Below are 16,329 nucleotides of genomic sequence, written 5' to 3' on the forward strand. Positions count from 1 at the left end.
CCCGAACTAGGAAGGTAACGCCGTTGCGCCGAAGATGACCGAGCCTATGGCGATCCAGCTTAGTAACTGCAAGATAATCCGTTTCTGAACTCAACCTACTCCGTCTTCGAGGTTTGAACCCCAGATGGTAACAATATCGAGTATATAGCCCGTCAGCTCACATCTGTAGTCGCAGAAACCCCTACGATATAACGTTTGATTCGATTCATCACATTTGGTTCGTCAATACTTAATTGATCTATCCTGATGGCCCTTGTTACTATGGGAATTAATTTTTTACTGTAGAAAGGTTACTCGATTTGACCATTACTTAGGTGCAACTAGATTACATTGATTTCTGTCTACAACCTATTGGATCATTAATCCAGCGTTTCAGTGCACGAATGTGAGAAATTACTCTATTGTAGATGCTGCGTTTCATTGACGTGAAAGTTGCGCGGCTGTTACCCGGACTTATCAGCGCCGCGGTGCCATCATCAAAATATCCTTCCTGAACTGATGTGAACAGTGCTCTGCAATTCCCGGGCTACTCCGTCAGTCTACTCTCCCGCCTGATCATTTTCCTTGTATTACTTCCAGCGATCTTTGACCCAAGGAGCTAAAAGAGCCTCTCACACCCAGAAGTGATGTCAGGCCCCAAGATTGCCTGCATATGCGTGATTGGAAAGACTGTGAGAAGATCCGTTGCAATTTGATGCTTCTACTAATTTTCTCAAAGGACAATCCTCTCCATATCTCAATGTTCCCACCGTACCAAGACTCCATTGTAAATTTCTCGTTCTCCTTGAATGCATGCCTTGATATCTTTGAGATACGTCAGAAAAAGACTCCAGTCGGCCAGGATCTGGGCCTCTTGCATGCGATCGATGAGCGATTAGCCGCGTATGGCTGGTTGACTACCACTGGGGTGAAGTTCTTGATCATGGTGGATACATTAGGACAACCAACAGGTGTTGGGGCCGAAAGTTTGGGCGTCGGTGCGATGGCGACATTGAGGGAATCGGACTTGAAGCCGGCACGTTTCTACCATCTTACTATGCAACACACTTGAGACAGCCTGCAAGTTCCATGGAAGCGCTAATGTGGATTGATAGGCTTTCCGAGCGCTGCAAACTGCATATGTTCAACTGCTACAAAACCCGTTTTACTTTCCGGACGATTATACGCCTACTTCGAAGACCGCAGCATCAAGTTCGAATGCATCGCAAATCGTCGACCAAAAGTTCATTGCGGCAGTCAAGCGCATCGGCGATACCTGGGCTCCGGGAATGACTGGGTTCTGAGCTTTCTCAGCTCCTAAATCTTTTGAAGAGACAAATCAAACATTAATACTCTAGAATGGCCAGAACCCCCGGTAAATACGGACTTTACTGTATGAAACAAAGCCGTCAGGCGTGGATTGTGAGGCTGATCCACGTTGCTCTGCCTGATGGGTTGGAAATTATACGAAATTCTGAGCGAACTTCACCCTGAGGCAATTTTTAGACCTGGTCAACTTGTCTGAAGGATTACAGAAGTGAAGCTCATACCCATCCTCATGCAAGCTAGCATTGAAGAATGAGCAGCATAAGAAATCTGAGCTGGCGCTTCACCAATTGCTTGCAGGGCAAGGAAGCCCACGCCGATCATCCTTGGTTACTTGAGGTACCGTCGCTGAGCGTACCTCATGTTTGTACTGAGTATGGAAGTTAATTTTGTTTTGGCACCGCAATGAGAAACGCAGTTGGAATTGCAAGACAAGTCTACAGGAGCTAGTCCGGTTGTTTCTAGCAAGGAACTCCTTCAGTGTGATTCAGACCAGCCAAGAAAATTGCCACGTAAACTTGCACCTGATGATTCCTAGACGTCAGAGTGGCTTGGGCAGGTTATCTGTCTCTCAAGCTGCAGATTATTTTTTTCAGATTACAACCTACTCGAGAGAATATGGAGCTGTGATTGCCCGGAAAAGTGTGGAATTAAGGCCAAAAGCACCAGGCTACATTTTGTATGAAAATTATGCGTCTAAAGTTCGCCAATTTGTCAGTGAATTTCGTCCGTAATGGGCAGGGCTCGATTGTGTCGGTACAAATGAGAAGTACGTATATAATGGGGAATCACAGATTCATTGAGTTGAGACGTCGACTTCTGTGTTTTGCAGCGCGATCAAAAAAGTCTCCAGCTCTCGGGGATCACTAAGAGCCCAAACGCCACCTCCTTTGGTGTTGATTTTACCAACTTCCTTACCGACCAGATTTCTGCCGACCTTGCCTGGTCCAATGCCAATCCATCTTCTGACTCCTCGATCTTGGTCAAGATAACGAATACTATCCCACCATTTAACGGTTTCGACGCATTGTCTAGACAAAAGGCTTTTCAAATCGTCCCTTGATTCGAAGGGGAGACCAGAGACGTTGGATATACATGGCAGCTGTGAGGGAAACTCAATGTCGACGCATTCTAGTTCATGTCTCATATACTCTGCAGCAGGCGCCATGATGGGATTGTGGAACGGGCTTTCGCTCTTCAACCTCACAGCACGTGGATCGTGGCCACCAAATTGGCGAAGCTGGATGAGAAGAGTTGTAATCCTTGAAATGCTCCCACTTAGTACTATTTGGTTTTTGGAGTTGATGTTGGCAATCATAACTTGTTGAATTGTGGGTAATCCGTGGCTCGAATCATCCTTTAAGTCGGGGGAAGGATGACCTATGAATTCATGTATGGCCGAAAGTAAAGATTCGAGATGATCCGGCTCACAAATCAGAGCTACCATGCCATAATCTTCTCCGGATTGTTTGGAGGCTTGACGGGTGCAATCAGCCATAATTTCCGCCCGACGGCGAACCAATCTTAAAGCGTCTCTGAACTTAATATAGCCACCAGCGACCAGAGCAGAGAACTCGCCCAAGCTATGTCCAAGTGTTACATTCACACGGGATTTCGTGTCGAAACCGAATTCCTTCTCCAATATGCGAAGGATTAATATGGACGTCGCCATGATAGCAGGTTGGGAATTCTCAGTCTTGTTTAACTCGCAATTTGGGCCATTTGCTATAGTTCGAGACAGGTTGAATCCTAAAGTATCGTCCATTTCTTCTAAGAATGGTCTGGCCGTGCTAGGAAAATTATCAACCCAGGAGTTAGCCATTCCCACACGCTGTACGCCATGACCTATACCTATATCAGCATCAGGAACAGGGATTTTGGGACTAGGTGGTATGACAAACCGGGGAAGAATAGAGCTGTGTGCAATCTTGTTGTGGTAGAGTGCGAAGCGATGCTTTGGCGATGGGGGCTCACCCTGGAGATTGAGCGACCACAGGCATAGCGGGTTACTGGTGTGTATCTCAGACTGAGGAATAGCAACATGATTTAATGATTATAAAAGCATAGTAATCAGTTAGGCTCTGAACGAACATGTTGGATATAATATGTGGGCATTATGAGCGGTGTCTATTAGAGATGTATTATGACACAGTAGCATCCGATGGGCGAGATACATTCTAGATAAAGAGCCAGTAGAAGTTCTCTATCTATGGCTTCAGTCAAGCTAAAATCATGTGATTACAAGCAAAAACATCACAACAATATGGTACCTCTGTTAGTACTAGTAAGTAATATTACCTCTGTTATAGGCTTGCAAATTTACTACTCATGTTGAAGAACATCCACTGATTATTACCTATTATCTAAGGTACCCTTCATGAAAGTAAGGTACCTAGTACGCCGTAATACCGATTTTCTCAAAAGGAACAGGTGCAGCAAACAGTGAACTCTTTACTACTATCATTGCATATTAAAGTGCTTCTTGCCTCATTGTAGTACTGAACTCGTAATGAGTACTAACTACTCCATTGTAGAACAACGAGTTGACTAATAACTCTACAACCTTTGAAAGTTCTTATTTAACACACCTAATATTTACATACCATGCCACAGAGGAACTGTTCCTTAGAAGAATATCCATGATATTCCGTCCTTTCTACGGAGTATACCTCTCTACGGAGTACTAAGCCTTCTCAATAATGTATATCCCTGTTTGATATGTTTGACATCCATGTGGAGCTCGCAGGGCACCTGACCGCCTTTGTACCTCCCTTGGTATGGTACACCAGTATACTCAGTACATATAATTTGTTTTGCTTATGTTTGATATGATATGAGAAGCGGTAGGCCTCGTTGCACCAGCCCTGCTGTCTTTCAGTCCTATTTCTCATGGTCGACTTTACTGCTTATCATTGTCACTAGATGCGTGTACCGGAATCAGCAGCAGAAATTATAATACTGTCGTGATACATCGACAACCTCCCTGCAACTATGTTCGTACCAAAAGCAGGACTCTCCTCCGTGGTCTCGTTGCGTAACCCACGAAGACGCCAGCGCACTAGCTCCGATGAGTCTGTGAAGCAACCGGATGCTAAAAGACAACGTTCTGCGCTGCGAAGTGAGAGTCCTGGGCATTACTCGGAGGCTCATGCAGACTTTAAGAAAAGATTACCCAAAGATCCAAGTCTTGACACCGGAGATGCGTCTGACTCAACGGTTGCGAAGAAACCTGGGGTGCAAAGATCTTTACCAGTGAGATCATTAAACGAACTGAAGCGGCCAGCAAACGAGGTCAACGCAGCTGCTGTGCTGGTAAGTCTTGCATGTGCCTAACGCAACAAGATTCTGGCGTCCCCTTGTCGTCCTCGCCGGGTGTTGTCTAGTTCTTCATTGACGCTAAAATTCTTCAAAGTCCAAGACTGATTTCTACACTGTCTCTCAACTTCCTGCTTTTCCGGACCAGATTCGTGGCCTACCTTCAGGCAAGTTATGGATATTCCCGTCTAAGCCAGTGTATTAATTCATTTTTGTAGATTTTCGAGGTATCTTCGGGACAGCGAATGGCTACGCATTGGTCTTGACGGTATCGCACGCTATTATTTGGCCATATTCTCCCTCTGCATCAGCGTCATCCCCAGTGGATGTCTTTACACTTACAATTCCTGAATCTTGCCGAGAATCTCACGGTGCAGCCCCCCTTGGGGTTTTCCTCTCCTCCGCAAATGGCGAAATACCAGGCTTAATGGTAGTAATGCCGTATACAGGAAGAATTATCTACTGGGAGACCATATCGCATGCTGGATCCCTTGGGCTACCAAGACAAAAACAAAGTGGGCTTCAAGGTCACGTACCTGGCTTGCTCCCAGGTGAATATGTTACTGATGTGATAAACTGCGAGCCCTCCGGTGTAATTGTCACTTTTTCATCGGGGAGGGTCGCTCACATTACCTTCAGGGATTCTCAAGGGAGGCCAACCGTGATGGCCAATTTTCTTCGGAATTCAAGCAGCAGTAGTGGGATACTGAATGGCATAAAAAGCGTCTTCAGTGGTGGTTGCTGGAGGAAGGATGTCGCTACAGTAAAGGCTGCCCGTTCGCATCAACGAGGGCAGCGGGACATCATTGTTGGCACGACGACGGGAGTGTTTGAGATCTGGGACACACATTGGAGTAATGGGAGCATAATGAAGAAACAGTTTGATATCAGACAGGATCTGTGCCGCTGTTTGGGTCGAAATCACACAGAAGCGGCCGGTGATGCTGATCTAAAGATCATAGATTTTGCCCTTATGTCCTGCGGAGATAATGAGCAAGGTTTACAGGATAGTGGAGCAGAGTCATGGCGGCTTTGTCTGGTTGTGGCGCCTTCCCGGGAGACAGGTCGTCGATGCATATCTGTGGTGCAGCTCTTGCTTTCAGAAGAAGTTCATGTCTTGGCTGCCAGTTCCATAGACTTGAACTTCGCTCCGACGTTGTCTAGCGACCTGCAGCCCAACATCAAGTTACATGTAGCCACAGTGAGCCAGACAGCCTTCATCGTGATTGGCCAGTCGGTGTTATTGCTCTCGTTGGTTTCATATGGCGACTCGCCCACCTCGCAACTCTTACTAGACTCCGATCGACTTCCCTCGCCTTTCAACGACCATATTACCTTTCGGGCCGGAGCTGACTACAAGCTACTGGGTAGCGGCTGTGAGGATGAACAGGGTGAAGGATCTAGCTCCGCATGCTTGGTCATGGTTCGAAATTTTGGCGTCATTCGCATCGCAGTGAGGTCTCGGCAAAGCGCAGGCAATGAGATTGAAGATGCTCAAATTACAGCTAAAACCAAAATCGAACAAGCCGTATTCTACGGCACGAGGCCAGGCAACCCACTCGATCTAACTGACAAAGGCGGCTTCGACTTCAGCTCCCAAGAGATCGAGGAAGCTGCACTTGAAATTTGCGGAGAATTGCTGCGGTCTACCTCTCATTATATTCCCTCCACATCGGTCTCTCTAGATCAGAATTTGAGATTACGAGCAAAAGCTTTAGATGATCTTGCAAGTCTCTTACTGCAGCATAAAAAACCTTTGCGTCGTCAAACCTGGTACGAGCTACTGTGGGGTGCAGAGAAACTTGCTGCACAAAGGGCCCTGTGGAAGCTTGAAGATAAGGCGAGGCGGGCAATGGGCCAAGGAAATACGTTTTTGGCTCATGTGATTGGGTCGATGAATGAAAAATTTAAAACGAAATCTGAGTATCAGGAGGACAAAGACAATGTGCGCGGCTGGTTCCTTTTTGACACGTTTCGAATGGAACATATTATTCCCTGGATCTTCAAAGCCCTCAAACTCCAGAAGGGTATTTCTACGAAGCAGGGGCGGAGGGTATTAGAAGAAATCGTGCAAGCCAGTGAGCTTTCCTTGGCCGTCTTGGAGACAGCTTTTCGGTTTCGTGATGAGCACGCTCGTCAGTACGGGCTGGAGGACGAGCACATAGAGGACGGCGTGTTGACGTCTGGCTACGATGGTCTCTCTGAATTCTGGACATCTCAGGGTATCGTTTATCTTGAAACGGGACATCTTTTGGATCTAGAACTCGATATGTGTAGGGCATGGACCCAACAAACAACGACTTCTTTGGATCTACGGGAGCAGCAGTTCGTCCGGCAAATTGCGGAAAATAGCGCCCGCCAACTTCGTGTGCTCAGTTTGATGCACTACGAAAGAGTCAGATGGCTTTCTTCCCAGGAGGATCCCAAATCTGTCGATGAGGGTATTGAACTCGAGCAAACACATACCAAGCAGCGCAGGTGGCAGCTATTCAAGTTGGCTGGCATTGGGCAGCTAGAAGACGCAATTTCTCTGGCGGAGAAATTCCGGGACATGAGTGCATTGGTGGAACTCATTATTGAGCTTCAGGATCAGACAATGGCAGACTCGGAACCTGCCGGAAATGTCACCAACTATGAATCTGAACAAGTCAGTAGGAGAATCTCAACGTACTTCGAAAAGTTCGGCGAACCTTGGGCTGATGCCTTCTTCTCTCGCCAAATATCGATGGGTCAATCAGAGATTCTGTTCACGATGAGAAGGTTTCAACCTTTCATCAACCGCTTTTTGCATAAAAACCCGTCCTACGCTCGACTCTGCTGGATTAACGATGCGATTGGTGAGGACGACTATGAAGCGGCTGCTCGATCGTTGGAGACCTTGGCCCTTGAGGGTGAATCAGATCTCTGGTGTCATCGCGTTGAGTTGTCCTTGTCAAAACTTGCTACGCTAGCAGCCTGGGAAGAAAGCAGTGCAACTGGCAAGCCCATCATTGGTATTGAGATCAAACGCCTAGAGGACTTGGCTGAATTAGACGCTGTCCAAGAAGTTGTCTATGCTTATATCATGCCAGCTTTGCAGGGCGCCATTGATCAAAAGGCTGAAACTGAACTAGCAATTGACCAGTTCGGAAAACTTGTGAATGACACACCGTCGCTCCACGAAGTACTATCCTTCTTGCTCACTAAAGTGATCAGCCGGCAAATTCTCAGGGTTGACCAGCTGGTCGATCTGTTGACACTGATCGATGGCGGCCAGGTTTCGGAGGAAACCCAAAATGAATTTATTGGCAAGGAATTCTACCTGGCTTTGCGGGTCATTCGATTGAACTCGTCCACCCAGGAGGGTCCGCTCTACCACGTCCCTCTGCAGAAGCTTGTGTGGCGCAGATGCATGATCAGAGACGATTGGCAATTGGAGAGAAATGTAGACAACGCAGATCTTGAATCTGAAGATCACATCCACTGTGTCTCTCTTCTTCGCACACTCACTCTCTGTTTAAGAGATAGTAAGCATTACTCGCAGTTTTGATTATCTGAATACTGATTAACTCAACTCGCAGAGCACTGCGCGGATGCAGATTCCCGTCCACTCTATGTACCATCCTCGCCGCTGGATGTAGTGCTTAATGAGTCAGATCTCGAATCTATTTTGTCGTCATACCCTCAAGAGCAGCGTAGCAGGATTTGCCGCGATCTGAGCAGGGAGAATGATATACTTCGCCAACGGATTGAAGAGGGAAAACTCGAGTTCTGGTACAGGAAACTCCTTATCTCTGCAGAGGAGGCGGTTACATCTTCAGCTACTCATCCAACTGGCGCCATGATGCAGTTCAGCGATGGTCTACAGGCTCACCATTTGGAGACAGAAACTCCATCTACAAGAGCGCAGTTATCGTGGCTTTAATCATGTTTCTCAGTCTCTGCAATACTTAGGGATAAACACAGCTGCATGATACTAATTAATGTTCAAAGGTTGGACCGTATAAATGATATGTCTCCTTTTGGGGCTCAAACTCTCTCCTGTGAGAGAACGATCTTATTATAGGAATGCCTTGCGGCTGTATTCACACACGGGCTGCAGTCTGCTTTGGAATTGTAGGCATTCTGTTTTCACTGATGCTCCGTTGTCTGTTTAGATACTACCGCGCCTCTCAGATTATAGATGCCAGCATTTGCAAATATTCTTGATGGGTAATGGTCATCCAGCAACGATATAGAGAACGTAAAGGAAGACGGTCTGTATTGATTTGGTCTTATACCCTTTCATTTCACTACTCCATCCAGTATCGGTCCATCCGCTTGGATAATCCCATTGTGTGCCTTGACAACGGGGTATCGGCACTAATAACAGATTATCACAGGTTCAGTCCCCTCTTGGTTAGATGTCTTGGCTGTTAGTTTGACCACTTTCATTTCTGTCGTGGATCATCGAGTCACCATGCTCGATAGGGTCATTCCGAGGACCGTGGATGTGATGCTCAAAGACTGGATCTGGTTCAATGGTCTCGAACTTCGTTCTAAAACCTGCCATGCCTTGGCTACTGCTGTTTGAATGGCGACGAGCGTTTGTGAGGGTATAATCATAGTCTTGAACTTCCTCACCAGAGCGGCCCCTTGCGCACTGTTAGGCCGTGTTTTTGTATATAGACACATGATATAAAATGACAGTCGAAGCTATATGACAGGGGCACCAACCAGTTTCCCTTTCCTCCTCCATCCTTTTTGGTCTTTTTAGGATCAGCATCAATGGGTCCGGATTTCGCAAAATACCGAGGGATATGCTCAAGTGGGGCTGCCGTTCCATCACTAAGTCCTGAGTGATCCCGGCCGTTGAGCTTGTGTGAACGCGTCACTGAAACTTGCATTAGTATAGCTCATCATATTGACCAATGGGTAACCAATGTTCCAATATATCTCTTCTTTCATCGGTGGATTTGTGTGTTGAGATTTGCTTACTGTTATGGAGAAGCTATAGCGGGCCCTTGGATCGGACTGGACCGGATTCGGCAGTACACTAGAATATATATATCATCAGTGAAACATAGATACCGAACCAATGCATGGTGTGGGCTATCTTTGTGTCTGAATGCAGCAAATAAGAGAGACAGGTATTCAGACCACCTGCATCGTGTTGACTGTAACATGTGCATACCTTGGAAGTCCTTAAGGTATCTGTTAAGAACGAACACAGATAATTCCAGAGGGACGAATGTTTATATGGACAGATTAGTATATGGAATCTAGCCCCTGAATGAATACACGAGCAAATCCTGACTTCGGCGACAGCCAGGTATAGTTAGAATCCCACTGAGCCAATTTGATACACAAACAATGATGCTCAATCCAGCTGGAGGGTTGGAACTCGGATTTGTTGTTTAATTTATAGGATCTAGCTTTAGCTAGAACACCCCATGACCTCATACATGATAGTAAAACGCGGGGTAAGGACCCCTAAAGTGGTAGTCTATACCCACTTAGCCATAGAAAGGCAGTCCAGAGAGATAGCAATCCAATGATAGCACAAAGACAAGAGAACATGCCAGATGGCGAAGAGATTGGGATATGAAGTAAAACCCCCATGTCAAATCAGTTAAACCCCACGCTGGGATAACTTTCACTTTCCTCTTGTTGTCAGCTCCGCATGTTGCGGGATTATACGTGGAGGCCTCGTGCCTCCTATTTCTGTTTCCCATCGTTTATGAGGTATGTAAGGACTTGCACCCTATTGAAATTTACACAGTTCCAGCACATTAGTTCTAGCTGTAGTCCACTAGCTCGTAAGTTGGACCACCTGGTGTAGTGATGCTGTGTATGCTTATTGCTATTATTGACAGAATTCAGACCACCAGTACATCTCTACTAAAAGAAGCCAATGAAACTCAAACTAGCTGGTCCCGTACATTATACTATGGCTTTTTTTTTTATACAGCTATGGCAGCTTGGCATCTATATTGAATCATCTAGGCTCTACGATGGGAAATTGCGCCAGCAGGACTCTGAAACTCATTCATTATATGCCATGTTAACTAATAGATTACTAATTATTCCTTAGTTAATTAGTAAAGCACAGCACACACTCTACCTTACTCTGCAGACTAATCTCCATAAATATCCTCGTAATACAACCAGCCAATATTGTCACAATGTCACAAGCAAACAAAGATGAGTTCTCCCCAAATTATGTACAAGTAAGTTCTATAATATCATCTGCACTATTGTAATCATGAAATGAAGCCTTGAACAGTGTTACTGCATAACAATGGCACATGAACCTGGAAGAGTCATCAAATAGACCCGACCCAAGTGCTAACAGTATCCAGGTTCTGAAGGATATCTCTTCGTACGTGGTTCCACCTGACACTCGAATCCGACAGAGTTTAACTGACTCTTACAAGTGGTGAAAAAGCAGCCGAAGCACTGGAAGGGCATTTGACAAACCTGGAATCCCAGCTGGACAAGCTTCTTGCTGCCGTTGAGGACAATAACGAATCCCAGGATCATGATGGCAGTAGCAATCATCATACAAACGGAGATTTTCAGGAAGCCGAGTTATCCATGAATAGCCGCTCCAGATGAAATTGACCATCTGTTTCCCTTTCGATGACGCCGACTTCAGTGATGATGCCGTCGATGAGTGTCGAGGGAGTAACATCGAATGCGGGATTCCAGACGTTGATACCCTTTGCAGCAATGTGCACAGTTTCCAACTTCACGATATCAGCTGAATGATGTCCTTCAACAGGCCCTTTGATTTTGGTGACTTCAGCTGCTGGCCGTTCCTCAATGACGATATCTTCGCCCGATCTAGTGCCGATATCGATTGTCGTGAGTGGCGCGGCAACAAGGAATTTCACGCCGTGGTATTTGGCTAGTACAGCTAAACCATATGTACCTATTTTGTTGGCTGTATCTCCATTGGCTGCCACTCTGTCTGCTCCAACCACGATTGCATCCACTTCAGCTTTCGTATTAGCAAGCAGTGCAGCTACCATTGAGTCGGTTATCAATGTAGCAGGAAGTTTATCATGGACAAGTTCGAAAGCCGTCAGGCGGCTGCCTTGGTTGTAAGGCCTAGTCTCGGTGCAATATGCATGTTCCAGGGCCTTTTTAGAAGCCAACGCTCGTATCACGCCCAGGGCTGTTCCATAGCCCGAAGTTGCAAGCGAGCTAATAAAATCCATTCAGTACTCAGGTAATACAATCATCAAGGTTAATGCTTACCCAGTGTTACAATGCGTCAGAACTGTAGCTGTTGACTTGTGCGCTGCAAGTGCATGCTTGATAATCCACTCAGCACCATTTTTTCCAATCTTCATATTATCCTCCAGGTCCTTGGTCATCATATCCTCTGCGGCGCGGATGAAAGCCTCCGCAACAGTACGCCCAGTTGCACCAGGGATAATTGCATGGTCTGAAATGGTTGATTCCAGTTTGCGAGCAGCATCACTGAGGTTGACAGCAGTGGGTCTGCTGCTCACTAGGTAATCCAACTTTTCCCTGATAAAAAGTTTCACCTCCTCTGCTCCTGATGATATTTTATCGTGGGCTATCAGTGTATGCAACTCTGACGCGAGTGCGAGGGCTGCAACTATTGCAATGGCTGGTGCACCCCTGACTCTCATTTCTTTGATTGCATGCCAGGCTGCTTCAGATGTCTGGATTGTAATGAACTTTTCCACATATGGGAGCTGTAGCTGGTCAATGATGGCTAACTTGCCACAGCTATACCTGATTGCTTCTAACATCGATGCCATTAGTGCTGCAACCCTCTTTGCTGATCTGACTGGTAATCATGGGTATGGCGAGCAGTTGGTTGATGGGACTTTGAAATGATCCAGACGCATATGCATATTTTACACTAGACCAAATCTGGCAACTCTCATACATCTGGGTCTTCTACTAGTAGTACATAGATTCCTACAGTCATGCTTGCCAGTAACTGAGCCGATGCTCCCCACCTTATTGAATGTACGATCAACTTATCATGTCAGAGATTTTTTAACTGATCTTGGGGCCTTTATAGAAGTTAGTATTCTAAATACTACTTAATATAGTTATCTAAGGACTAAGATAATATATTAGAATTTATCTTTAATATTAGAATCTTCATTATATTTAATCTAGGCTGGTAGAATAGTAGGATTTATAATCTATAGGTATACTTTTATATAGAGCTTTTATATTGCTGTCTCTATCACTGTCATCTTCTTCAAGATGACCTCCCCTTAGGACATTGGGTTGATCCATCCAGACTACCCAACAGCCATCACCTACACACAGAAATTCAGAAGCAGGCCAGCAAAAATATTAGTATTACCCTGTTTCTGATTATTATAAGTGATATTATATTCCTACCTATATCTTATAATTTGCTACTTTACTATATCTACTTAATAATTAGATAGGGCCTCCTCTTAGATAGTCTATAATTAGATATATATATATATCTAGGGTATACTTTATTTATTACTATTTAGTTATATATTCTTATTTAAAGTAAATATATTGTACCTCTCCGGTGATTTTGTTAGTATGGTGGGCCTTGCAGGGGGGCAAATCCTTCCAGTTCTGTCACCGCTTTCCCAATTAGTAATATATGAAGCTAGTCAGATCTCCTATCTTCGTGGGGCCAATACTCATGTGTATATATGTTACTTATTCATAATAGTAATACTTATAAATAAATAATCATCTTCCCTATACTAATATAACCTAGCTACACTATTTAGTAGCATGTCCCTGGGCTTTCTAGGAAGATAATTAGGTATTACTAATTATATATTCATTATTTTAGATTTAATTCCTTATTTATAAAGTAATATTCTATATAGTATAGTAATTTACTTATATCTATTAGTTATTATTTTTACTACTTATTTAGAATTTACTACTCTTTTTTAACTACTTTTCTAAAAAGAAAATTAGCTTAATTAAATTAAAACTTAGCTCTATAATTAATAATCTTTATCTTTATCTTTATTATAAAAGTATTAAATATATTAAAAATATCAACTTTTAACCTTCCTTTTATTAAATCTATTTAAGTATTACTTTAAATTATAAGTATTATATTCTATTTCTCTCTCTATATTAATATTCTATTTTTCTTACTTTATAGTACTTGTTAATAATTTATTAAATTTTATATAGTAAACTATCTTTAGAATTAATAATTTACTTATTTATAATTATTAGTATCTAGAGAAGATATTAAATTTTAAAAGATATTAAATTATTGTATTTAATCTAAAAGTTTTTAAATATATAATAGTAGATAGATATTTTTAATAATTATCTTATTAAGTAATAATTAATATATAACGTAATCCATGGCCAAGTAGTGAATACAACCAAAGTGCGAATTTTCCCCACAACCACCAAAATATTCAACTCAACCATTTTCAACGCGCCATTTTCTTTACTTTTATATATAAATATGCCTCTATCTAAGGAAGCCTGTATGCAGATGGCTATTACTGCATGGAAACAGCAAAAAGTTAAGTCAAAACTAAAGGCTGCCTAGATATTTAGTGTCCCTGAATCCTCCCTTCACAAGTGGCTATCTAGAGTTAAACTATAAACAGAAACATGTGCAAATAGCCACAAATTAATAGCTACTGAAGAAGAGACTCTTATTAAGTGACTATTGGATGTAGATAAGCAAGGCTTCTTAATTTAGCCAGAATTCCTGCATGGAATGGCACAGATTTTGCTCTGTGAACATACATAAGATTTAATAGTAGTTCTTAGAGTAAACTAGGCTTATTCCTTTATAAAATATTGCCCTGAACTATATATAAGATATAATTAAAGGATTACATACCAGAGGGCAAAACAGGAGGATCCTAAGGTTATTAGATAGTGGTTTAAGACTGTATGCAAAGCTATTCAAGAACATAGTATACATAAAGATGATATCTGGAACTTCAATAAAACTGGCTTTACAATGGGACTCTATATAACATCTAAGGTTATTACTGCAGTAGAATGCAGTGAGAGACCTCATATAGTTATCTAAGGGAACTGTGAATGGGTTATAATCATTAAATGTATTAGTTCTAAAGGGACTTCTATACTGCTAGTGGTTATCTTGAAGGGAAAAGAACACCAGGCTACTTAGTATTAAGAACCTAAGCTTCTTCAAGACTGGTTAATTATAACTAGTCAGAATAGCTAGATAACAGATGAGATTGGCCTCCACTGATTAAAAGTTATGTTTAAGCCTTATTCTAGGCAATATTTAACTGGTGCAAAGCAGTTACTTATCCTTAATAGCCATTCTAGCCATTTAACACCAGAATTTAATACATTCTATAAGGAGAATGCAATTATCTGTCTCTGCATGCCACCATATACTTCTTATCTTCTCTAACCCCTAGATGTTAGGGTTTTCAGGCCGCTTAAACACTCATACAGAAAACTAGTGGAAGGAATGATGGTTACTAGAAATAACCATATTAATAAGGAAGATTTCCTGCATCTATATCTACCAGCATGAGATAAGGTATTTAACCAAGTAAATATATATAATGGCTTTATAGGAGCTAGTCTAAAGCTATTAAATAAAGAGTAGGTCCTCAGAAAGATCACTTTTTAACTTCATACACCAACACCACTACTTACTAAAGGCTCTATCTCTTCTGCCTTTCAGACTCCTTAGAATCCTCACCAGCTTAATCACAAGGTCTGCACTATACAGAGAAGCATCTAAAAACAGAAGCTATCTAGCAGTCTAATAGCTCATATTTAGCATCTGGAAAAGGCCGCACAGATAGTAATGAATATAAATCTTCTTCTCTAAGAAGAAATCAAGGTCCTATATGCTGAAAATGAGCGGAAGGTAAAGAAAAGGGTAAGAAGGCGTGCTATAGTAGGGAATGATGTCCTTTTATCTATACAAGAAGGCTAAAATCGCGTTCAGCAGCTTGATACAGAGGTTAATAGCTAGATTAATGAGCCTACACCTATGTCTCGTCAGCGCGCTCCGCCAACCTATAGTGGATGTTGGACTATTAGACATACTAGAAGAAGTTGCCCTAATAAATAGCTATCTATTCAACTAGTAGATAGTCTAATCAATAACACTGGTGGTTGAAAAACTTCAATGATAGGATGATTTGCGGCAAAAATTCGCACTTCAGTCATATTCACCGCTCGGCCATGGATTACGTTATTTATTATTTCTTATTAAGCTTAGGGATAACTATAGTAAAGGAATCTTATATATTAAATAAAGAATAAATAATTATCTTCTTTAATAATTTTTTAATTTAATTTTTTATAAAATTTCTTAGATAACTATAGATAAAAATTTATATTTATTAGTAGAGTATCTTCTATATTAATTTATTATATTAATTATTCTAGAGGTAATCCTAGGTATAAATCTTTAAATATCTTTATACTAGGTAAGTAGAGGACTTCTAATATAAATAAATTTATCAATATTTTTTTATTACTTTTAAATTCTTATATAATAAAAAATTTCGCTTTTTATTAATCTTTTTACAGGATATATTAAAGTTACTTAATATAGATGAAATTAATAGATATTTTAGAATTAATTTTAATCTAATTTCTTAGATTGATAGGATAGATAGTAGTATATTTTATTCTATATCTTTTAATAACTATCTATTCTATAATCTAGTTAGTATTAGGGTTAATGTATTTTAGCTAGTTTTAATCTAGAATAATATTATACTCTAT

The 16,329-nt window shown here is 42.2% G+C and overlaps 4 protein-coding genes across 4 annotated transcripts; 2 read left to right on the plus strand and 2 right to left on the minus strand.

The window, feature by feature from the left end:
- Positions 1–626: 626 nt before the first annotated feature.
- On the plus strand, positions 627–1,283 carry Aud_007769 (uncharacterized protein; the record flags this gene model as incomplete). Its single annotated transcript, XM_043292657.1, has 3 exons — positions 627–671; positions 719–973; positions 1,095–1,283. The coding sequence occupies 3 exons, from the start codon at positions 627–629 to the stop codon at positions 1,281–1,283; spliced, it is 489 nt and encodes a 162-aa protein (XP_043148592.1).
- An 818-nt stretch (positions 1,284–2,101) lies between these two features.
- Aud_007770 (ACP S-malonyltransferase) lies at positions 2,102–3,348 on the minus strand (the record flags this gene model as incomplete). Its single annotated transcript, XM_043292658.1, has 2 exons — positions 2,102–3,150; positions 3,207–3,348. 2 exons carry the CDS (start codon positions 3,346–3,348, stop codon positions 2,102–2,104), a joined length of 1,191 nt encoding a protein of 396 aa, XP_043148593.1.
- Positions 3,349–4,296: 948 nt separating this feature from the next.
- Positions 4,297–8,524, plus strand: Aud_007771 (putative nuclear pore complex subunit Nup133; the record flags this gene model as incomplete). The annotated part of the gene is made up of 4 exons (XM_043292659.1): positions 4,297–4,617; positions 4,718–4,787; positions 4,839–8,126; positions 8,181–8,524. The coding sequence occupies 4 exons, from the start codon at positions 4,297–4,299 to the stop codon at positions 8,522–8,524; spliced, it is 4,023 nt and encodes a 1,340-aa protein (XP_043148594.1).
- A 2,632-nt stretch (positions 8,525–11,156) lies between these two features.
- On the minus strand, positions 11,157–12,374 carry Aud_007772 (S-methyl-5-thioribose-1-phosphate isomerase; the record flags this gene model as incomplete). The annotated part of the gene is made up of 2 exons (XM_043292660.1): positions 11,157–11,787; positions 11,842–12,374. The coding sequence occupies 2 exons, from the start codon at positions 12,372–12,374 to the stop codon at positions 11,157–11,159; spliced, it is 1,164 nt and encodes a 387-aa protein (XP_043148595.1).
- Positions 12,375–16,329: the final 3,955 nt, after the last annotated feature.

The sequence above is a fragment of the Aspergillus udagawae genome, assembly GCF_001078395.1.
Source record: "Aspergillus udagawae IFM 46973 DNA, scaffold_5, whole genome shotgun sequence".
In the NCBI taxonomy this organism is placed as follows: Eukaryota; Fungi; Ascomycota; class Eurotiomycetes; order Eurotiales; family Aspergillaceae; genus Aspergillus; species Aspergillus udagawae.